The sequence below is a fragment of the Podarcis vaucheri genome (assembly GCF_965113315.1).
Source record: "Podarcis vaucheri genome assembly, chromosome: 6".
Classification (NCBI taxonomy): domain Eukaryota; kingdom Metazoa; phylum Chordata; class Lepidosauria; order Squamata; family Lacertidae; genus Podarcis; species Podarcis vaucheri.
In genome coordinates this window covers 42550451-42574884 of record NC_138764.1, presented here as the reverse complement: position 1 = coordinate 42574884, position 24434 = coordinate 42550451, and the positions used below count along the sequence as shown (strand labels likewise).

Genomic DNA, 24434 nt, shown 5'->3' with positions numbered 1-24434 from the left:
AGACTCAACATTGCTCTAGAGTAGCCAAGAAACAGAACCCCTGACTATAGCAATTTATGCCTTGGTTGCATCTGGAGTGGACTACTGCCATGCATTCTATATGGGGCTACCATTGGGAAGTGTTCAGAACAGCTGTCTAATGTTGCCACTCCATTGTTGACTGGAGTGTCAGTCACACCAAGCATTTTATACCAATTTTACAACAGCTAATTAGCTGCCAGACCCAATCCAAAGTTCTGGTACTGACCTTTAACACAAGAGAGAGAACTATTCATTGGGTGGGTTGTTGTAAAATGAAACCATTCTCAAAGGTTGGGGGGAATTTTCAGGTGGCAGTTCTTGCTTACCTTATCTATTCAGGTGACCTAGTGTGTGGGGTTTTGGGAGGGGCTTCCTCCCTTGTTTTTTCCGCTTTTAATAATCAACTGCATAGAAAATTCTAAGTTGCATGTGTGAAGAATCTCCTTAAGATCTGCATCAATTTCTGAGAATACATGGAGGCAAATGCCTAAACAGGGCTTATGGTTCTCTTTGTTCAAGTCAAGCCCTGTTTTGAAAAAAAACAACAAAACAATTGCAATCCATGTTTACTGCGCTCTAAATGTTCTTGGACTAAAACACCCATCTGTCTTAGTCAGCTGAGCCTGTGGCCAGGCACGATGGGAATTGTAGTCCAGACAGTATGGTGTGGTGGTGATGGTGTTCACCTGATCTTTCAACAGCTGAGTCACTGCTGTTTACTAGGAAGGCATGGTGGTGAGGCAACAAAGAGGTTGACACAAGGCAAACATATCAGCAGAGCCAATTTGGTGCTCCTGCCAGTGTGTTTGAACTGCTCCTCTCCTTCCTGGTAAGCAACAATGGCTCCAGTTGTTTGGAGGTCAGGTGGTGCTCACCTGACCATGCACCATTACCCCGCCACACTGGTCCAAACTCACTGACTATTCCTGGATTATGATCTTGCCTATGGAAGCAAATGTTGCAGTGAATTAAAGGACTGTGTAATAAATTCATGGAGCTCTTTGCCCTAGCACTGTGCCGAGCATGCTGTCCTTTCTACATGTCAATATGGTACATTCTAAAAACTAGTTATCAGATCATCAAAGGCCATTCAAACAATTTCCTTTTTTGTTCTGTTCTTCTCCCTTACATTTGCCCAAATGGTTGTGACATTATCAAAATTTGATGTTCTCAGAATAGCAGGCGCTGAACATTGTATGTGGTATAATAGTGTACAAAATGGAGGTAAATAATGGGGAACTAATGGAGACGTCTGGCAAGTGAATCATCATTTTTGACCTGAGGAGTTTTAAAGCTAGTTTTAACTAATATGCACAGTTGTGCAATACAATAGATGCATTACAGGAAGGAAATAAAAAAGGTGGATGTAAATATATTGAATTAAAAGGGCCATGGCTTTATTAAAGGAAGAGAAGGACACCAACTTTTAATGATTTTGTGGCCCAATCAATCTGAGCGTGAAACATGAGTGATGAATTTGGGTAGGGACATTCCAATTATTTTTGTGATTGGTGGGCCAAAGGGATTAAGAACAAGCTCATTCCAAGCTGATATAAGGCACTTCTTACATCTCTACTTTTTCTCCCATAGGAAGGTATCAATGTAGCTTGCCAGTCATTCCATTGATTTCAAAATCTCAAGTTTTATATTTCTTAAATAACTATTACACTCTTCCTCAGCAAATACTCTCCCCACTGAACGTATGGTCTTTCAAGGCTATACCCAGATGCTTAATTACTGGGTGCTCCACCTTACAAAAACCCAGCTCGTATTCCTAATTATATCCCTTTAATCTGGCAAGGTTCACACTTCTTTACAATGCCCTTTTCTACTCAAGCTATCCTAAACCTTCTAATCAACTAATTAAGGAGCCTAACTTTCCTCTAGACTTTTATCATCAATCCAAGGATGGCTACTTTGCAAAGATCATTCTCACTATCATGGCTTGTGAGTACCTGGAGAAATTACTTCTGCTTTGCCTTTTGGTGGAGCAGTACATTGTGAGCCAAAGTGACGGATACAATCCACTGAGTCCTTAGATCACCACTAATAGCTCATTTCCCTATACAATTTCTAGATTGTGGCCACAAATCCACATTCTCAAAAGAAATATCTAAAAGAAAAGAATGGATAAAACATGTATTCTTCCTCTAAACCCAGCTGCAAGCAGACCAGTGTCTCTTTTCATGATAGCATCCTCTACAGTTCCATAAGGCCACAAATATTCCTTATATACAGTAGATCTTCACTTGACTGTCCAGAAGTCCCCATGAATGCATTTACTACCCTTATGTGGTGAACTGGATTGCATCCTGCCATGACAGGCAAGGAACCAGATCACCACTCAGATAGTGGTACTGGGATGCTTCAGGCCTCCACCATCTCAGGAGCCCAGCAGCACCCTTGGTTGGCTCTGGTGGGCAATGCCTGGCCACCAGCAAAGATGAAACCTATGCCTGGGCTATAAAAGGATGTCTAAGACTGAGGTGGCTCCAGGGCTTCTGGACATCAGTTTGCCACTGGTTGTTTCCTGCTTGGCAGGGGGTTGGACTCGATGGCCCTTGTGGTCTATTCCAACTCTATGATTCTATGACAGAGCTAGGAAGGTATTTTACCAACAGTTCAAGGTGGGGCCTTGCCTGTAGGGATTTTGCCTTTCAACAAGAGTATATTATTGGTATTTGTCGTAACTTGGTGAGGGAAGGCTTTGGGAAGGATCCTTATCTGTAGAGGAAAGAGCCAAAATGAATCTTCAGTGAAGCCTAGCTTGGGGTGCCAACACCACACAACCAAGTCACTGTGGGAGACTCCATACCATGGTCTCTCTCATAGCAACTCCTTAGGTTGCCATGCAGATGGGTTGGGTGAAAAATTGGACCAGCAGGTAGGCTACCTGGGGAGAATCAGAAGCACCAGCTTCTCAAGAGGATCGTGGGCTCTAAATATGGAGGGGGCCAGCCCCCTAAAAGAATAAAAATAAATTTGGGTCGAAACTGCATTGACCCTTAGGAGTTGGTGCCTATGGGGACAATGGATTGTTTTCCCATACTATGCTTTCACCCATACAGAGCCTCTTTCGGTTCTTTCTCCTGCCTGCCTCCCTCCCTCCCTGGCACACAAATGCTTATCTGTTACTGAAGTAATGCAGTGTTCTTAAAATAAATAGAAAGCCCAAGCTAGATAATTTGGAAGGTGATTTGTTTTTAAGAGACTGAAAACAACCAAACTACTGCATTTTTATCCAAAAACCGTATGCCCATCTGTAATTACAGAAATACCTGAGATTACTATAATTGAAAAAAATGATAACATTTGCCTATCTTCTCCCAGATTGCTTATTTACAGCATGTGACAACTGTTTCTGTTGAGCAATTTTCTCATTTCCTTTTCACATAGACTTATGAATATCAACAAGCATGCACATAGAAAAATACTGTTGGTTGGATTTATTTTTTAAAAGGTCTAAATTAAACAGGTTGATTATAGCCACTTCATGTGATGGTAATGAATAATGTGAAGTTGGAAGTGAGGAAATCGGGAAAATTGCATATTCTTAGACACATATTTTCAACAAAGTCTGTGAGATATGTAGGTTGAAGCATGAATCGTCAGCACCATCATGATTATGGCCAAAAGTAATTTTGCAAGGGCTGTGATGAATATTCTCCCATTTAAATTTCTGGATAGAAAATAACTCTTTGAATTGCCAAGAAGTCATTGAAAGAAAAAAAGCACTATTCCTGAAGAAAAATGTTCTTAAAAACATTATCAGGTTTCTTAAAAAGTTACTTGCATAATTTATTTCCAACACATTCAGCATAGATTTATGTTCCCAGGGAGACTTATCATAGTAGTAAGAAGCAAAAAGAACAATTTAAAACAATAATAATATTTATAGCATACCAACCAGTACAGAAAATTTAAACAACAAACCAAACCAATAGTAACCACCAAACCAAACCAAACCATGTCGGGTCACAGCACATGGGGGAATGGCAGCCTGCAAAGCCCCCCCCCCCCAAGAGATGGTGAGTGGACTTATGGGTATAGAGGCTAAACCAATAAAAAAAATTAAAAAAATATTTATTAATCACAACTTCAAAACTCTGTGGAGCCTTTTGTGTCCTAATAGAGACCAGAAGCATCTTCAGACAATTCAAAAGGAAAAACTGGGCAAAATTGATCAATCAAAATAATGCATAAGGTGCTTGAAATGGTTGGGTATTCTAATTTGTCTTTGAAACAGTGGCTTTCATGTGCTGGACTATGCACAGCATAAGAGATGCATCAAAATAGCTTTCTGACTCACTGTGGCAAAGCTCATTAATATTATAATTGTTCACAATTTGATACACAGGTCTAGAAAATGTTAATCAATGAACTCCAGATGACCTGTTTCAGATCTTGTCCTTACTTGATAGAAAATGATCTGATTCTTTATTTATTCAGTGAGCAAGCGAATTATATTGTTATGATTCTCTGTAACCAAACAGGTCTCCTGGAATAATCCAGTCTTTTTATGCATTATCCCATGAGTCAGCCAAACATTTAGCTCTTTAGTATAGAAACATTTACATTTATCACACAATCTTTTTTATTTTCGGTATTTCCCTGGATATTTTAGAACGTTCCTTTTTGAAACCTGCATTTGCCACTAACATTTCCATCTGTGTTGACTGAATAAATTGCTCCAGAGTCCCCACAGTACAACTGTTTTTGTCATTCTTCTAAAAGCTACTGTTCCATTATTTTTGAACACGACTCCTCAGCGCTTAAAACAGAAAGCATTGTAAAGCAGAAAATAAATAACATTAACAATATATCATTGTTCCATGATTCACGCCATCTTGGATACTAATGGGCATATGATTCACGCCATCTTGCTGTTATGGCGTGAATCATATGCCCATTAGTATCCAACAACATAATTCCCTCTTTTCAAGTGCCCACAGACCTCACCTCAAACACTGAAATGAATCGGGGGGGGGGGGAGTTCCATGGGTAGGTTTGAGTTCTATGCAATTTGGCACTCAAGCCAATGAAACTGATTCAACATCAGTGAAGCACTGCAGTCTATAAATGTTGTGCACCAAGCACATAAATAATTCCTAAGGGCTTTAAAACATAAGAATTGTATCTTCCCTGACCCCCCAATAAAAAAATCACTACAAATTTGACAGGTACAGAAACGCCTCCCTGAGCAGAATAAAAAAATGAGTTGATACCGTACAAAATATTTTCTGTGAAAGGAACTTAGTTGTTCACTTGGGAGATGTTGGAGAATTATTATTTTTTGGGTCCAGCCTCAGTTGATACAGCTGTTCTTGAGGCACATGACAACACAAAATCACTGCCACTTGATCATATGGGTGACAGTCCCTTATGAAACATGCATTATCTCTCTGGATTGTGATAATCTTTCCCCAGCAGAAGTGTGGGGTCATGTATCTCTGTGAGAGTTTTTGATCCCATGAGTCAGCCAAACAGAGAAACAACCTCTCCTAATCAATTTTAAGTTAGAGACACTTGAAAATTATGAATATTACTGTGAGGCCCAGGTGAGAGGTATGGGCTAAAAGTTACAACTTAGGTAAATCCTGACACTTGTTGCTCCATTTATTTCATTCAATGGGATTTCAGCTGGGTAAAGTCTTGCTTTAAATCTGGGGTGGGGGGAGATGACTAGCAGGAAACTTAGATAATGGTTTGTTCAAGGTCTTTCATTACTGAGAAAATCAAATGCAAATCTTCCTCCATAACAGCAAATCCATGATTTATTAAACAGAATATTTCTGGCCACAATAAGACTGCACATTTCAAGGATACCAAGTCCAGAAAACAATTACTTAAGTCCAAATTGGCATTGAAAAGAGAAGTAAACATGTTTCTTCTGTGTTAGTTCATTCAGAAAATTGTTATTTTAGTATCTTTTAATGTTTTAAAATATACTGAAGAAGTAAAATTGGTAGTAATTGGAATAAAAATGGTAAGAATCAATTTACTAAAATGCACACAGTGTACTTTTCATCTTAATAACGGACACAAATGCAACATCTCTCATTGAACTAACTTATACAAAAAAACACTTCATGAAATGAGCCAATTAGGAAAGGTCACTAATTATTTCCTACTAATACTGCTACTTGATTTTCTAGCATTTTATTTCAACTCTTTTCCCTATTTCAGTACTTCACAGAGATCCTCCTCCTAATCAATTTCAAGTTAGAAACAGTTGAAAATTATGGATATTACTGCCAGGCCCAGTTTTCAAATCTATAGACCCATTTCATCATCTATAGAATCAGTAAGGGTAACTCAATATTAACACAGATGTCTAGGGAATATGGTATAGAATACTGAATACAATGCTAAACTGTGAACTTACAACTTCTCATTTCTACTGTTATTAACATGAAACTAAGCAACTAAGCTTCACAGCTTCTCTGACTCATTGTATGTGGCCTTAATTAGATGTAATTGAGTTTTTTGTTTCTCATATAACATGCTGGATTTAGTGGAAATACTTGCCACCTTTCAAGTTTCTTGTTTTCTCGCTGTAGAAAATCCTTTTGTTCCTAAGTTAATGCAGGCTCTACTTTATTAACTGTTTTAATATGTTCATCTTCTTGCGGAATTAAAGTATAAAAAGAAAAGAAAGTCAGTTGCCTCAAATTAGCATCCATGTAGTATTCCCCCCCCCTTTTTTTAACAAAGGAAATTGTCATTTGAAATCTCTTTGTTGTGGATAATAAATGTTCTCTCGCAGTAAGAAATGGAAAAGTAATTTCAACTTACAAAAATAAAAATTTACAAAGCACACCAACACAGTTCTTATAGAGGCTCTATGGGCAATTTTAGTTCAGCAAAGAACTCCCAACACAATGGTAAATACAGACAACAATGTACATAAAAAGAACCAGATTTAATCCACGTATTTATTATTGTATATTTAAAATTTTACATCCCACTTTCCTCATGAAAGAAAGCGAAGGTGACTTTCACCAGTACCCTTGCTACATTGATTAGTTTCCCCAAAGTTAGTGTACAATCAGCTGAGCTTGAACATTGGACAGGGTATAAAGAATCTTGGTCTGATTTGGTATGAGAGATGTTTGTACTTTCCCCCCTACTAAGTACCATAGTGGAAAAATGTGGATCTTAGACACTGAGTACAGCAGCCACACCTGATCTTCTGCAAACAGCCCATGCCCCAAAACGTCTCAAGAAAACTTAAGAAATGCCTTTACCTGGCAGTATGCAACACAGAACCTGACAGAGACAGCAAGGGAAAAGTGGAATAGAGTAGTATATACCCATGTAACACCTGCAGAATTGAAAAATGATCTAAGTGACATTAAAACAGCCACCTGTGCCATCAGACCGAGTCCAATCCAACAGTAAATACTTCACTGAACTTACTGGATACCAGCATACCTTAAACACCTGGGCATTATACCCATGGGCAGCTTTTGGAAATGTAGTCAACCACAGGCAGACCCAACCGACCTACGGTATTCAAACCCTTCTGGAAGGAAATGCAAACTAGAGTCACTCTGGTCCTAAACCAATCTCTGTCAATAAACACTGCAATTGTAATAACTGACCACAAGCACGGTGGGAGGGCAGAAAAGGAGGTTCCGTCAGGCCATGTTCATAGCTTCCACGAGATCTATAACAACGTTTTGAAGCTTTTTGCAGAGTAATCTCCTGGACCAAAAGAAGTGAGTGGCTGATGAAATGCTTCCGCTAGCACAAGGTTTTCTACCTGTGCAACTGAACTGCTCCCTCTCTTTCCCCTGTGTGCCCTTGCCTCCAAACTGTTCTAGAAAGTTGGGGCAACTCCCAGAACACATTAAGGGGGCATATGGAGAGAGGAGGGGAGGGGTTCTGATGCACAGCCAAGTTGTTGCACTAGTAGAAGCATTAGTAGATACCACCCTGAGAGGCACAGCACAAGAACTAGAACTCAGCAGCTGCTTAGCTAGGCACTAGACACAGCCTTGATGGTCACCTATTTTTTTACTTGAGCATATAAATTTGAACACTGCATTGTTTCAAAGCAATTGCATGAGTCCTGGAATAGGAAAAATACAGGATATAAATATAATGGTGAAGCATGGGGCTGGATCTTTAGCTGAGCAGGTACTCCATTAACGCAGCCCAAGAGGGATGACTCTGTCTCGGAGTCCACACGGGGCCAATGAGCCAAAACACCTCTTCCACTGGCAGCCTGTGTTGGGTCGTGGCACCCAGTCCACATTGGGGTTGACTCCCTAGCACGGCTGACCCCACTAGGTTCCTATCAGCCGGCATGTGGGCTTTCTGATGCTGGATACATGCCCAGTGCCTAAGCAAACCTACTGACATCTGTAATCAATAATGTTGTGGCCTAATTTCAACCCAATACCCATCTCCTATGTTCATTTCCATGTTCTACCCCACACCGGGCTGTGGTCATCATGCCCGTGACAGCAATAGTCAGCAAAAATTTGTGGATTTATACCACTAGTACATTTATGTCCACACACCAACCTGCTTTAATAATTGTTCTACGAGGCTGCCTCAATGCTACCACATTACTGCTGACTGAAAAGCTATAGCTCAACAATAGTAGAATTCCCTCTCCCTCAGAACAGATGTGATCTTTATGAATGCACAATAAAAAGGATGTCTCAGAGTTAACTAAAATATTTCAGTGATTGATTATGATTGGTATGGGGTTATTATGGTATGGTATTGGGGGAAAGAGGGAATTATTTTGTCACCCATGTAATGAAGCCTGGTCAATGTTCTCCTTGTTTTCTTGATTTGCCAGTTCTATTCATAACAGGCTGATAGTAGACATAGCTGTAAAAACCACAGATTGAATGCAAGGTGGTACACAATATATTTGTTCAATTCAGCTACTACTTAAATAATACACATGTATGTCTTCTTTATATGTTATTTAGAACTCTTTGTTTTTATTTCCTTTAATTCCCAGTGGCATCCCAATGTAATACACACACACACACACACACACACACACACGACTGGCATTTTTGGGAGGTGGCTGTTTGCTTGCTTGCTTGCTTGCTTTTTTTACTGATTTAGAATCACAATTATAGTTTCAGTCAGGTGATGTTTACAAGCCTTAATTACAGCCTAGACTTGAGTCAAGAAATGCCTTGAGTGGATGATCCCATTATCAGAAGGTGGGGAGCCAATTTGAACTGATTCCCCCATCTTCCCAAGAATCTCTGTGGTCTCTGAAAAGCTGCTTTGAAGGGTTGGGGGACCCTCCAGAAAAAAAGGGAGGGTGGCATGGGGTATTTGGTGGGGAAAGGGGTAATCAATTAAAATCAACTCCCCTTTTTCCACCTGTCAAACCTCAACTGGGTGAAAAACCTCAGCTGGGTGAAATCCTTCCATTTGTGAAAGAGCAATTTATTTATTTTTAACTGGAAGACACAGAATTGCTGTAAGTCAGTCAGTAAGTAAAGATTCAGGGAACCAACAGAACCTCTGAATCTAGCCTATGTCCATTTGGATTATAAGGCTATCAATGGCTACTAGCCACGAAGTCTGTTTTCTACCTCCAGTGGCAGAGACAGTATGCATGTGAATAACAGTTGTTGGGAATCACAAATTGGGAGAGCACTGCTGCACCCAGGTCCTGCTTGTGGAATTCCCATACGAGACCCCAAATTCAGCCATATAAGTATGCAGACATTTGCAAGGTTTCTGTTATATATAATGCCAAGTTTCCTTTTCTGATTTCATGAAAAACATATGCCACTTTTATTGTTTTAAAACAATCAGTTAATTAGGGATTCTTTTTACAAAACAGGAATGCAAGCAACATTATTCTTAATATAGATCTACCTTCTGTTTTTTTGTGTATCTACCACAGCTTGTAAACTAGGAGAGAATGCTTGCCTTCAGCACTTTTAAAACTATATCTGAATGGCTGTCATGCTCTATGACTATAGTCTAACAATAGATTTCCAGTGGGTGCACAAATCCAAATCACAGCATTATGTAATATTCAACAATAGTCTGCACTACAGAATCTTTATTTCCCCACAATAATTATGAACTGCACATAAAATATGGCTAGATGTAGGCAATAGTTTTTTGAGAATATAAGAGAGCAAAAGTGTTGTGCTAAATCAGAGCAAAGACCAACCCAGTCCAACATCCTGTTCGAACTGTGGCCGGCCGAATGGAAACGGAAAGCTTGCAAACAGCACCTTAATTTGGCAGTCCTTTTGCTACTTGTGATTCACAGCAGCTGGTCAACAGCAAGCTGATGACAGTCACTACATCTCGTGAGAGGGAACTGCATGGTTCTAACTCAGGCATAGGCAAACTCCGGCCCTCCAGATGTTTGGGACTACAATTCCCATCACCCCTAGCTAACAGGACCAGTGGTCAGGGATGATGGGAATTGTAGTCCCAAACATCTGGAGGGCCGGAGTTTGCCTATGCCTGTTCTAACTACATGGTCTTTGAAGAAGCACCTTTCTTTAGGCAGTCCTGCATCTTCCAACATGAAGCTTCATCAGTGGCTCCAGGTTCTACAATTATGAGAGCGGGAGAAAACCTTATCTCTACCCACTTTCTCCATTCCCTGCATTATTCCATAGGCATCTCCCCCCCCCTTAAAGCCCCAGTGTTTTAACCTTTTCTCACAGGGAAGTTGATCAAGCCCCTTGACCATCTTGCTTGCCCTTTTCTGAAACTTCTCCAGCTCTTTATTATCCTTTTTGAGAATATTCACAGTGTTCCAAGTGTGGTCACACCATAGATTTGCGCAACAGCATTATGATATCAGCAGTTTTATTTCCATGGAATTCACCCTTTTTTGGGGGGGTTGCCACACACTGAACTGACATCTTCATTGAGCTCGGCACTGTGACTTCAAGTTCTGGTCCTGATCAGTCGCTACCAGTTCAGATCCCATTAGCATACATATGAAGTTTCAGAGGGTTCCGCCCACCCTTTCACAATAAAACCTGATAAAATAGGTTAATAGATTTTTAAACCCGTATATCAATACATCACATGCATTCCGTATGCAAGGAAACAACATTATGAATATTTATTCAAGCTCGCCGTCCTTGCATTTGAGTCTCATCTGATCAAATCTCTTGATCACATGGTGTTTTTTCATTTCTTGAATATAGCTGGCATAGTGAACCTATGAGCATATTAAGCTGCTTTTATGTGGAGTGAGACCAACTGCCTTTTTCAACTGGCAAACAGTCCTCCAAGGTTATGCAAGTAGTCACAGCTCTGAAACTTGACATCCTGTTAATTGGAGATGCTAGGGATTGAACGTGAGATTTTGTGTATGCAGATCATGTACTCACCACTGAGCTGTGGCCCCTTGTTCAGTTCTCTAGTTCCTATTAATATTTCCCCCAATTATATAAATTCCTCTTTGCCAATCTGCTATAAAACAATCTGCTTTCTGCAGTCCTTTGCTTGCAAATGTTCATCTTCTTCATTTTTAAGCTGTAAATTTCCACACTGCATCAACTTTCACCCAGCACTATCTTCAGTGGAGATTATACATGTTTTGCAATGCTTTTCATTTAGTCATAGTTAATTTTGCCTGTCAGTCAATGATCTTCATGTAGAATTTCAAGCCAATTCTTGAAGTTCACTAGAAAATGTTCATTTGTTGTCGTCTCTCCCTTCCTCTCTCTTCATTGCTGCCAGCATTTCTGAATCATCATCAGTTGCAACAACATTGATCAGTACTGCCTGCCTCTCAAAATGTCAAACATTTATGTTTATGGTTTTTGTCCAGATGATATTTTCAGGGTTTGTGAAGGAAATCCCTCTCCAATTATTTTTGATGTTGACTGAAAGTGAACAATGGCTAATTAGCAGCTAGCATGACAAGAAGAAATGTTCATCATTGAGAGGTAGTTGGGGATGGTATGATGAACTAATGGGAAATGGAAGTTCTGCCAATGATGTCAGCAAAACAGAATCAAAACTGGGATCAAGATAGGCTCTTTAAACACATTATACTCATTTCTAAGGCTGTAATTTTCCCCTGTCATCACCGATTCCTTCTTTCTCATGAAAGCCTCCTAAAACAGTGTAACATAGGCCACCCATAAACATTTCTATTTTCAAAAGTACTCCATAAATCTTCATTATTTGCTCTCCAACTTCATTTGCTGACAAGGAATAAACAGCTATTAAAAACACACAGCCCTAGATTGCTACATTGTAGTTGTACATTCAAAGTGTTGAAAGAACTCGAAAATTAAAGCTAAGCAATTTACATCACCAGTGAGACAAAACAAAATGATACAATATCTATTTCGTTTAACGTTGAAATAAACTGGCCACGATCCAGCATGAAGTCAGACACACTAAAGCCCATTCGTATCTGTTATTAACTTCTTACTGGATTGTAGTGCGTGGTATTTTGGGAGGGAGTGATAAGGAAGCAAACAGATTATTATCACCATCACCATGAAATGTTTCAGGGCTGTTTTGTGGGTGTAATGGCCCATCCAAAGCAGCTTAAAATAAGAAAACGCCACACAAAAAAGAAATCAAGGGTTCAAAAATAACCAAACTCATTCAATCTCCTCAAAAACCAGGAAGCCAATAAAAGGACCTTCTGTGTTTTTTTCTGTTTCTACACTGTGCACTGCTTTGATGGCTTCATGCTGTGAAGCAGTCAATAAATCTGTATAACAACAACAACAACAACAACAACAACAACAACAACAACAACAACAACAACAACAACAAAGGTGGAGAGATGAAGCCACAAAGACACCCACTGCCTGTGGAACACTTATAGAAGAAATGAATGAAATAAATCAAAAGGGGACCATATTAAGAATCCATCATTCCTTCTTGTTCAATCTGTGGGCTTCTTCAAGCATTAAGCCATTCAATTACAATCATCTGGAGTGGGACCAGTCCTGCATCCACAAGCTGATTGAAGGTCTGAAGAATAAAACTTCTTGTTTTGCCAACTGGCAGGGGTTCATTTTGGACATACAAATGGGGTAAAGGGTAAATATTTTTCTTAGACAGCTAAAAGCAAGCTACAAAGCATTACAGCTATGCTTACGGTCCCTGTGGTTTCTGGCAACCCCATCAGCAATAGGGGGTTACGTTAGTAGCCTTGACAATATTTATGCATTCTCGCTACAGTGAAAGATCAATTAGTCATTGGGCGGGTAGCAGTAAGATGAATGGATACTCCCTACAGCAGGTATTGCCACTGGATCCTGCCTTTATCTAGAAGATAAATCTTCTAGATAAGGCTTACCCAGCAGATTGAAGTTCCCAAGGAATCTCAGCACATAACTAGCCATGGGGAAGCAAAGTATTACGGAATACTAATAAAGAGACAGTATTAAGAGTTTGAAGATCCCAGGCCCACAGGATTTTTAGTCCTGAAAGGAGCATTGCTGCATACCACCTAAATCTCCATGCAAGGTGATAGCAACCCTTGCTTCTTTGCATCTATGTCTATGTTCCCATTATGGCCCTGTGCTTCTGGGGAAAGCTTCAGAATTCTCAACAGCGTCCACTTGCATCTGCCTGTTTTTCACAAAGCAGACATAAAATGTAGCCTTTCTGGGAAGAGAGGAGGGTAGCTTATGTAGCCATTGGCCACCAACTTGGAAAATCCTCTGCAGTGAACCACCAATACTTTACAGTGCTCAGGAGGGAATAATCTATCTGATGGCACCGTGTGAGTTTGTGGCTCTCCACCTGTCAATACTATACTGTTCAGATTTGCTATGATCTTTGGTTGAGCAACAAATCTACTGATTGACTGTAAGTTTTAGGCTCAGGAGTAGGTATGGGGAGGAATGTTAAAACTATAGAAAAAGTGCACCAGAACACAATGCTTCTCAACCTGCAAAATGTTTCAATTGTGGATTGCTTTCTAAAGAAAGAATGTGTTCAAACAAACAACTAACAACTTGGGTATAAATGTACTTTAGGTTGTATTAAGTTTTATAGCATAGCTTTTTTTTATAACACTGTGGTAAAATGAAAAGAAAAAGCAAATTCTAGTGAGCTATATTATCAGCTATGTGGCAAGTGAGACTACCAGACAAACCCTAAGCACGACTTTTAAGTGTTTCTTTCAAGACACTGCTAGATTAGTTCGTTGCACAGCTGTGTCAGACACTGCATGAATGACACAGAAAACACATGAGAATTTCTACAGAAGCAGTGGGAACTCTCATTCTTTATAGTTCAAACTATACATCTTCAAAGCAGGGCAAATTTCCACACTAAAGACTACCATATTTCAAAAGTTTGCGAAGCTAGAATTTTGGTGTCAGCATCTGCCCTCGGCGTTGTGGCTACCAGGGGTAGGCCAAGTCTTTGCTGAAGATTTGTAGAATGCCTATATCAAAACACTGCTATGGTTTTGTAGAAATATGCACTGGTTTGGCAGCAGAACCTGTTTCCACAGTTCTGATTTTTTTAGAGGATAGGTAAAGAAAGACATTCCTTAAGTAGTATGAAAAAATATATACCGTATTTTTCGCTGTATAAGACGACCAGACCATAAGACGCACCTAGTTTTTGGAGGAGGAAAACAAGGGGGGGAAAAATATTCTGAATCCCAGAAGCCAGAAGCAGCGAAAGCAGCGATTCCTCTTGCTGTTCTGGCTTCTGGGATAGCCGCAGAGCCTGCATTCTCTCCATAAGACGCACACATATTTCCCCTTACTTTTTAGGAGGGAAAAAGTGCGTCTTATAGAGCAAAAAATATGGTATATAGCCATTCTGCACATCAGGGTTTTTGGTTTTTTTAGAGCTAAAGTAACCTCTGCAGGTGTTAGTCCAGTGAAATTACGACAGGAAGTAAATAACAGAATAGCCCTCAAAGACCAAGGAATGATTCTGTCTTTTTTATTAATCGGGAGATAGAAAATCTGCATTTCTCTCTGAAGATCTGACCTTGTAAGTTAAAATTAATAAAATTCTTCATCTTGTGTTACTTCAGCTCATGAAGCTTTGCTATGTGAACAACTTTTACAGAAAAAGGTACCCCATCATTAGCACAGCCCTGCATTCGGTCATAGATGTTCCAACACAATATGCACAAAGGAAGAGCCAGGGGGGAAAGAAAACTCACACAAATGCCTTGCTTCCAGCAAAACAGCCAACAATCAATTTAGCACAGATAATACCACAAAGAGAATATAAAAAGCACAAGGCATTTCACCACTAAGCCAATGCTGTCTGCATCTGCTGTGTGATCTTTGGGACAGAGGGAAACAGAGAAGCGCTTTCATAAAAGAAATCTACCAAGGCAGAATAGCATTTGCCCAAAGAGCAGCACAAACGGTGAGTGCACAAAGACAGGAAAGAGACAATTCAGCAGTAATAGAAGTAATACTGCTCAACACCAACTGCGTGTCTACTGGCATGGCAGCAACATATATGTTGTCATTCCTTGGAAAGACAGAGGGAGGGAGAGAGTACCCAAGCATACTTTGGGGGTGTATGTGGATACTGACCTGGGCTTGAGACAGGACTAGTAGTAGTAGGCTCAATAATTTCTACAAAAAGGGAAAAGGAAGAAAAAAAAGAACATTTGGATATTAATCACATATGGAAGACAAATACAAAATGAGACAGTCATCGGTCATGGTCATGCAACAGATAATGCTTATGAGGTTAACTTAGGAAACAAGGAAGACAAACAAAACCCACCAAGACTTTGGCGTTTTCTGTGAAAATCATGCAGTAAGCAAAAACCGTGTTCATGGGTGACACACATCAGTTTCTTTATTCATGCATCACTAAGACACAGGAGTCAAAATAAAACACTCTGAGAGACAAACTACAGCCAAACTGCCTTTGCTGACCTACCCTTGAAGTTCTCTGATAAAGTTGTCTGGTAGGTGACTGAAATCAGCATACAAAATACACCTTAATATCCATCTTTTAATGTGAATACAGATGTAATTATCTGCTCACACAACTGATTTTTAAAATTTTATTGGGGTTTTTAAAAAATGCATATGTCCATAGAAAGGTCCAAAATACCTTCCAGTGATTTCTTTTAATCAATGTTTTTTTTTAATGCATCAAATGCACAAAAATGGTGACATACATTTTGGTTTAGTAAATTTGAAAGGAAAGTTTAAAATAAGGTTCACAGCAGCTCAGTGAGTCATGAAACAAGGCATTAATTTAAGGTTTTCTCAATACAGGCCAGCTTTAATTTCATTTAATTGGTGGCATTCAATAATGTCCACTCCCCTGTACAATGGAAATCTGCTTGCATAACAGAATGTAAACTTCTTTCCTTCCCCCTTGCAGCCCCACAACAAAATCGCTCCACAGGGTCCCCCAACCCCCTGGAGCAGATTTTGGGGCACATGGGTGGCAGTTCCAGGGGAGAAAACAAAACAAAAGCCCTGTGTGTTCAAGGGGACACTTCCTTGCACTACATTGCATTCCACCCATTGACTTTTATTAATGGCCAACAAACAAATCATATCAGATTTATAAATATAGATAAGGTACAAACCAGTAGCGGTATTTCAAACCAGAAGCAGTATTTTCACACCAAAGTCCAATTGTCCACAAACACTTTTCTTTGGAATTGTCACACTGATTTAGTGCAAGTTACTTTTAAGTAAGTATCCAATGGATTGTAACATACCATTTTTCACTTTTCATTTCCATCTATATTTTTGTCACTCTCTGCCTGACACAGCATACGCAAATCAAAACCAGGCTAATACACAACTCAAAGAATTAAATTCAAATGACCATTTCTTTAAAATGCTGCTGTATTTGAAATGAAAAACATGTCAAAATTGTGTATCATTATATTCTAAGCACTTTTTTTTGTAAAATACATTCTTTCAGCTCTCAAAAAAGAAGAAGAAAAGCCACCATCAACTTCACCTATAAATTAGCACATTTTTTAAAATGGAAAACGATTTTGGATTGGCACTTCTCTGATAATTATGCTACTTGAAGACCTTGACCTGCTATGCAGTAACTTCACAATTCCTTTGAGAAGCTAAAATGCATGGCCTTTGAAAGGCTATTATTTCGTATCATATACTGTCAATCATATCCAAGGATTGAAGCCACAGTATTAATTCTCCCTCCCTTTTGCTCAGACAGCTCGTAGTTGCTCTTATGCTGACTTGAAACGCCATGGCATTACTTCAGATCAGAATTCAAGCATCACTCTATTATACGGTAAAAGAAGTAAGGAGCATTAAATTTTCACTCACACTTAGAACACATTAGCTTTCTTGGGGAGTTAACCTAACCCTTGCACATATTGGAATTATGTATAAATACTGGTAGGGAGGAATTCTTCTGCATCTCAGGAGAAGAAATATCCCTGCAAATCAAGACAAAAGTTACAAGTACCAGGAGTTTTATTTCTCCCCTGTGGCACACCAACAACATGCGTTCGCGGAAGTGATGATGGCTGCCAGAAGCTGAAATTGTACATCAAGTGTGGTAGTGAATGCAGCAGATCCAGCACACAGATTAGTATCCATTAGAGAAACGAAAGTACAGTAACTTGAAGATGTTCATAATTGCCTGTTGCTGCAGTCCTATCACATTTACAGAGCAATCCGAACCTGGATCCACCATGCTTGATTAGGGGTTGGATGGGGGTGGAGGTAGAGCAGGAAGCCCTGCTAGAAATCAGTGCTCCAGTGCGCCTTTCCAAACAGCAAGCAGCCAGCGAAATCCCTAGAACAGGACGAGGCACAAGAGGCAGAAATAGCACAGGGTCTGCTGGATAATTAACCAACCATATTGTTATCATGTGATGTTATTGAGACTGGCCTGGGTCTGGAAACAGGCACAGTGAAAGGACCCCTGCCGCGTTCCCCTCCTTCTGTCCTGTGGATGTGGCACTGGCTTAACGCAACCTGGGACAAACCCCATGTGGAATGGGAGAGCAGGGTGAGTCAAGGAATGTTTGGTCTGGTTCAAATGTGCTCAAAAGCAACTCTCAGAGTATGGCTGTGGATTAAATAATCTGGCCTGGCATGAACATGCATGGCATGTGTTCATCCTAAATACTGAACTGCAATTTTGCAAGTGCGTGGTGGGTGAGATTACCCCCCCCCCAAAAAAACACCTTTAATTGCCCACAGGAAGCTGTCTCTGTGGGCATACTTTCTCCATGTCAGAACTGCTTCCTTCACACTGCAGTTAATGTGACTAGCTCTACATGGGAACTAATGCAACCTAAAAATGATAAATAATATATTTGAACCAGGTCCTAGTAAAAACCTAATAGGGTTAGTGGTTGCAAAGAACATGGGACAATGATTTATTAGGAGGGTGAAATATTTTAAGCAGTGAAGATGAAGCTTATTAGGAAAAACGTTTTACAAAAAATAATAATTCCCTGTTAAAGCCAAAAAAGAGAGAGGTGAAATTAGCAGAGGAAGAAAAACTATTCAGTTGCCAGAAGGAATCCAAATAACCAGCATGGAGTAGAAAGGAACTTTCGTTGGGTTTGTTAAAAGTGCTGGGAATTGTAGCTTTCTGAGGAGCCTCCTAACAACTCTCAGCACACTTAAATGAACTACATTTCCCAGGATTCATGGGGGTGGGTCGTGGGTGCCAAGTGGTATAAGAGTACTTTAAATGTATGGTACATATGTGACTTTGACTTAGGGCTCCAAGAAATGTACACAACACTTTCAATACATCCATAGTTCCCAAGGAATTGTGGTTATCTTTATTTTAAAAAGCATTATTCAGTGGTGGTGATGACATAAATTTTCTCTCTTGATGTTCTGTGATAACATGTTATTCCGACACTGAAAAAGTTAATCTTCCTCCCCCTCCCGTTTGGTCACTTTATAGATGCTATAGGGTCCATTTAATACAGCAAACATCATTCTTACAATATTTACGGAGGCAATTCTGCTTGCCATAATAATCTATATATATCTCAGAGTAAAATTTCCACAAAATCAGTTTCTAAAGGTTGTCCAGGAAAAGAAATTGCTTGCTTTTACCTGCAAATGGGATCGTTGAAAAGAGGCCTCTGTGCATTCACACCCATGTGACTAAGTCACAGCTCATAGCCTTTGAGGAATCATCAAGATTGATGCAGAGTTTCCATTCTTGCCAAGTCTTGATATAGAAATTCTAGCAGCTTTCCTGAAATTTGTCGTGCTTTCCGCACATCAGTTTATGGGTGTTTTAACCTGTTCACAGCTAAACATCTGAAGTCTTGTGAACAGGACATACGTGCAAGAGAACAATTACCGTATATTTTGCTCTATAAGACTCACTTTTTCCCTCCTAAAAAGTAAGGGGAAATGTGTGTGTGTCTTATGGAGCGAATACAGGCTGTGCAGCTATCCCTGAAGCCAGAACAGCAAGAGGGATTGCTGCTTTCACTGCACAGCGATCCCTCTTGCTGTTCTGGCTTCTGAGATTCAGAATATTTTTTTTCTTATTTTCCTCCTCCAAAAACTAGGTGCAAAAAATTATAGAGCAAAAAATATGGTAATACCACATAGCATGATGCAGTGCTGCAGCATGCGAAAGCTACATGCACAAATGCATCCTGGGCTATTACATGAAACAAGGAGTTGATACTGAATGAACTGACATGCATGATGCAACTGAAGTCCAATGAATTCAGGGTAGGGGTTGAATTTTCTGCAGACATCTGCTCTTCAGGATCAAGAAATGGGACTCTCTTTCCCTTCCTCACATTACATTTCCCTTCCTTCACATTACTAGTGAGTAGGCTGAATTCTCAGAGGCCTCTTTCAAATAAATCTGTTCACAAATAGAAAACCTCAACTGCTGCATCAATCAAATACTACCAGTTTGAGGGTTCTGCCATACAGTTATCCCCAACATTTGCTCTCCTCACCTCTCGGATGATGGCAAAGAAGCCAAATCTTAATCTGGACAAAATGACGACATTGTGGGTGAGGAAACCAGTTTATCTAGATGGAGGTATGTGATCAGTCCTGGATGGGATGACAGTCCCCTGAGTTAGCAGGTTTTTTTTGGGGGGTCTTCCTGGATCTGGATCAACCTATGATAGCTGGCATCCATTTTCAGGAGTTCCTTTTATCACATTCATTTGCCACCTGGGACCCTATGTCGCGAAAGCAGACCTGACCATGGTTATTTGTGTGCTCTGGCTTCATACAGATTAAGCTACTGTAACATGTTCCACATGAGGCTGCTGTTAAAGACAGTTTGGAAGTTCACGTTGGTTCAAAATGAAGCTGCTGTGTTCTTTATGGGGCCAAGCAATCGGAGCACAGAATACATGTGCTCCTTCCAGGAGAGATGCTTTCAGAGAAGGCTCTTTAAAATGGAAACCTTTCATTATTTCCTTAAAACCAGGCCTATAAACCACACCCTGATAAGCTCTATGAAGTTTCTGGCTTTTAAGCAAATGTTTCACAATGATCTCAGCTAAACAAACTTTTCAAATTGATTTCTTTTATGAACATAAGGATGTTGATGGATATAGACATTCTCAATATAAATATCATTACTACACTCAGTAAATATTGTTGCTTTGTATAATTTGTGAGAGGAATAGACCTAAAATATTGTTATGAAACAGAATACAAAATGATGTTTTTAATTAACCACTGATAAATCAATAAAAACAAGCTTTAGGAAACAGATTCCAAAGTTAATATACCGGTAATGTGCGGGTGGCGCTGTGGGCTAAAGCCTCAGCGCCTAGGGCTTGCCGATCGAAAGGTCGGCGGTTCGAATCCCCGCGGCGGGGTGCGCTCCCGCTGCTCGGTCCCAGCGCCTGCCCACCTAGCAGTTCGAAAGCACCCCCGGGGGCAAGTAGATAAATAGGTACCGCTTACCAGCGGGAAGGTAAACGGCGTTCCGTGTGCGGCTCTGGCTCGCCAGAGCAGCGTTGTCATGCTGGCCATGTGACCCGGAAGTGTCTTTGGACAGCGCTGGCCCCCGGCCAATAGATGTGAGATGGGCGCACAAACCCCAGAGTCTGTCAAGACTGGCCCGTTCGGGCAGGGGTACCTTTACCTTTACCTTTAATGTGCCAAAAGGGCCACAGATAAACTGATAGTCTTCAGATTCTGCAGAGATGTTTAGAATGAGTAAACACCTAGATACTGGATTCTGCTTCCTCATCAATTACTCCATTGGGTGTTTCAGAAACAAATGCTTAGTTTTTGATTATGTCATCTATGGGAAATAGTTTCCACAAACCACAAACATACACAACATGCCCAGCTTTCTGAATTCATGCAACTGTAATAAGAAGCTCTTAGATTCAACATATTTCAAATAAAAGAATGATGCTCAGACAAAGAAATGGTGGTATTTTTATATCACTATTATGTGAACATAAGGCACTGCATTTTTCTCCTTCAGGAATACCAGCAGTAGAACAAAAGGTTGTTCATAACAGTCATGATGTCTAATCTGTCATGTGTTAAGGCTTCTATCCGATTTTTAATGGGAAACATAATTAATTTTTAACTGCCCCATTACAGCCATCCATGCCTCCTTGTAATGATTTTCCCTCACACATGCCCTTAGGGTAGTATATCAAAAGACACTGTATGGGAGAAGCAGAAGTGGTAGACATCTTCAGAAATCTTTTCTCGCTATTTATCCACTTATGACTTTGTAACATGATATATCCCAGTGAAAATCCAGAGCAGTAGCCATTTTGCTCTCCCCCCCCCCACAATACAGCAGTACTACAAGGCCATTGGCTGTTTTTAGCCAAATGAAATGAATAAATTAAAACAAGTTTTGCAACTTTTACTATGCCACAAAGAATGGGAAACACATTCCTCCCCACCGCCACCACCGCCGGGGATCCAGAGAAAGCAATGTGTATGTTGGAAAGCTTCAGCATAGAAACAAAGGAAGCTCTCTTATACCAAGTCAGACGACTGCTCCAATTAGCTCAGAGTTGTCAACATTGACAAGCAGTAGCTCTCCAGGCAGGAATCTTTCTTGCCCAGCATGGACACAAGGGATTGAAGCGGGGACCTTTTTCATGTAAAGCATGAGGCATCTACCATTGAGCTACATCCCTTCCCCCAAATCCTGTGGTCCTTCCCCCCAAATCATGCGCATGGTTCTTCTGGTGGGAGTATCCCACTCTAGAAGCCCTATAATCTACATGGAACAGAGGGGCTGTCATCAGATGGAGGGGTTAGAAATTCCCCATGCACAGATGATGTTTCACTTTGTTCATACCATTCTGCCATCCCTTATTACCTAATGAGACAGAGGACAATGATTTTGAAAGGAAATATTTTATCTTCTCAAACTTGATTCTTAGATCCATATTCGGAATCTACCGTATTTTTTGCACCATAACACTCACTTTTTTCCTCCTAGAAAGGAAGGGGAAATGTCTGTGCGTGTTATGGAGCAAATGCCTGCGGGTGGCGGGGGGGATCTGCTGCAGTCGTGAGCAGAGGATCCATGGTTCCCCTTCCTTCCCTCCTCTGTGGTTACAAAGCATGGATCCACATGGATTTTTGCATTGGGCTACTCCAAACTCACTGTCAGATCACATGTCTGTGGCCACAGCATGAACCACAAAAATCATATCCACTATTTTGTTTAGAATATTTTTTTCTTGTTTTTTCTCCTCTAAAAACTACGTGCGTGTTATGGTCTGGTGCGTGTTATAGAGCGAAAAATACGGTACTTTATTCCATTAAAACAGAGACCAAGCTTCTTTCAAAAGAAACAAGGTTGGCTGAGACTTATCGTCATGCTTATAGTAGACCCACTGAAATCTATGGAATTTAAATTAGTCATGAGTACGAACTTAACTTAAAACCTATCATTTCAATGGGTTCAGTCTAAGCATGACGAAGTCTGGAGTCAAGCCAGGGAAAAAACGTCCTTCTTCAGATTTAAGCATTTTCAAAATTCTTGTACACCAACTCAGCTACTTATTTGAAATCTTCTTATCAATAAATGCACACTAATGACAGGATCAAAGAACCCTCAAACTCCTTCCGCGAGCTCAAGAGGGTCTGATTTTCCTTTAACGGGAGTTACAAATCTCCCACCCTTTTAGGAAATGGATTTTTGCACTGAAGAAAATATTTAAAAGCACAGATATGGTGGGTTCTTAAAAACTGCAGCATACGGAAACAACTTCACCACTCCTTTCTCATGGATTGGCCTCTTCAGCAAAGTGAATGGGGCAGGTTGTGGGCACAAGCAGCCTTGTTTTCTCTTCTCAAAGTAATCTTTTTAAAAAAACCAACAACCCCCGCCCAAGGATTCTGCTTTTATCCATTTTGAGAAACATAGGTAATCATACAACAATCATATCACAAATTTCCTATTCTTGGGGGGGGGGGAGTTTTGTAGCACACACTGTGGGAAGGTTAAACTGCATCCCACTTAATAACATTTTCTCAGACCATTCAAGAAGATGGAAAGTATGCAGCCAGTTATCATATAGAAAAAGTCACATCATCTGAGTGAAGTAAAGAGAATACTGTTAACAGTTTTAACATTTTGCATCAGGCAACCATCAACTTTCACATAACAGCCTATCCAAGAACCTCAAGGGAACTGAGCAGCAGTGAGCTAGTATGGGCTCCAAAAACATGTCCTTTTGTCAGCACTGTGACAGAAAGAATTGGTAGCCCCAATATTTGTACTCCATGCTCCCAACTTCTCATTGCATAATCTTGATAACTTGCATCCGCAGCACTGTGGAACCTGGCCCAAAATGCAAAGGCAGACCGGAGTTGAAGTGCAACATTGCCTTACAATGCCATTCAAATTCTGAACTGCAAGTCTTGTGTTGGGTAGGGTGATGTCGGTCCTATATTGCAACAACATAATATACGACATATTCCCCTGCTTTTCTTTTTCACACAAAATGAAGCAAAAGGCAAAGCTATGACATATGACACCTCCTTAAGAATGACACCTCCTTAAGAATATACCCAGGGGCGTAGGAAGGGGTGTGTGGCCTGCCCCGGGTGTCATTCCTGAAGGGGTGACAAAATGGCATACCGCGGGGGGCGGCACTTACCGCAGTGCCTGGCCTGCAGTGTGTCCAAGCCAAACGTCTCCCTTGGGAGTGACACGGTGGCTCGGGGGCCTGCGCTGCCCGAAACGGCAGTGTGGGGCTTGCATCCACCAGGCGGACTCCATGGGCAGCTTGCTGCAGCACCCCCTGGGCATATTGCCATGAAGAAGAAGAAGAGGAGTTTGGATTTGATATCCCACCTTTCACTCCCTTTAAGGAGTCTCAAAGCAGCTAACATTCTCCCTTCCCTTCCTCCCCCACAACAAACACTCTGTGAGGTGAGTGGGGCTGAGAGACTTCAAAGAAGTGTGACTGGCCCAAGGTCACCCAGCAGCTGCATGTGGAGGAGCGGAGACGCGAACCCGGATCCCCAGAT

General features: G+C 40.6%; 1 protein-coding gene across 3 annotated transcripts in view; it reads right to left on the bottom strand.

Moving 5' to 3' along the window:
- Window positions 1-24434, bottom strand: part of NEGR1 (neuronal growth regulator 1) — a 474712-nt gene that overhangs the window by 45366 nt on the left and 404912 nt on the right. For 2 of the 3 annotated variants that reach the window (XM_082227304.1, XM_082227303.1), the window contains exon 7: window positions 15534-15575. The exons of the other annotated variant lie outside the window; for it this stretch is intronic. In XM_082227304.1, coding sequence (XP_082083430.1) covers window positions 15534-15575 — 42 coding nt within the window. The remainder of the gene's footprint in view (window positions 1-15533; window positions 15576-24434) is intronic. 3 annotated transcript variants of the gene reach the window in all.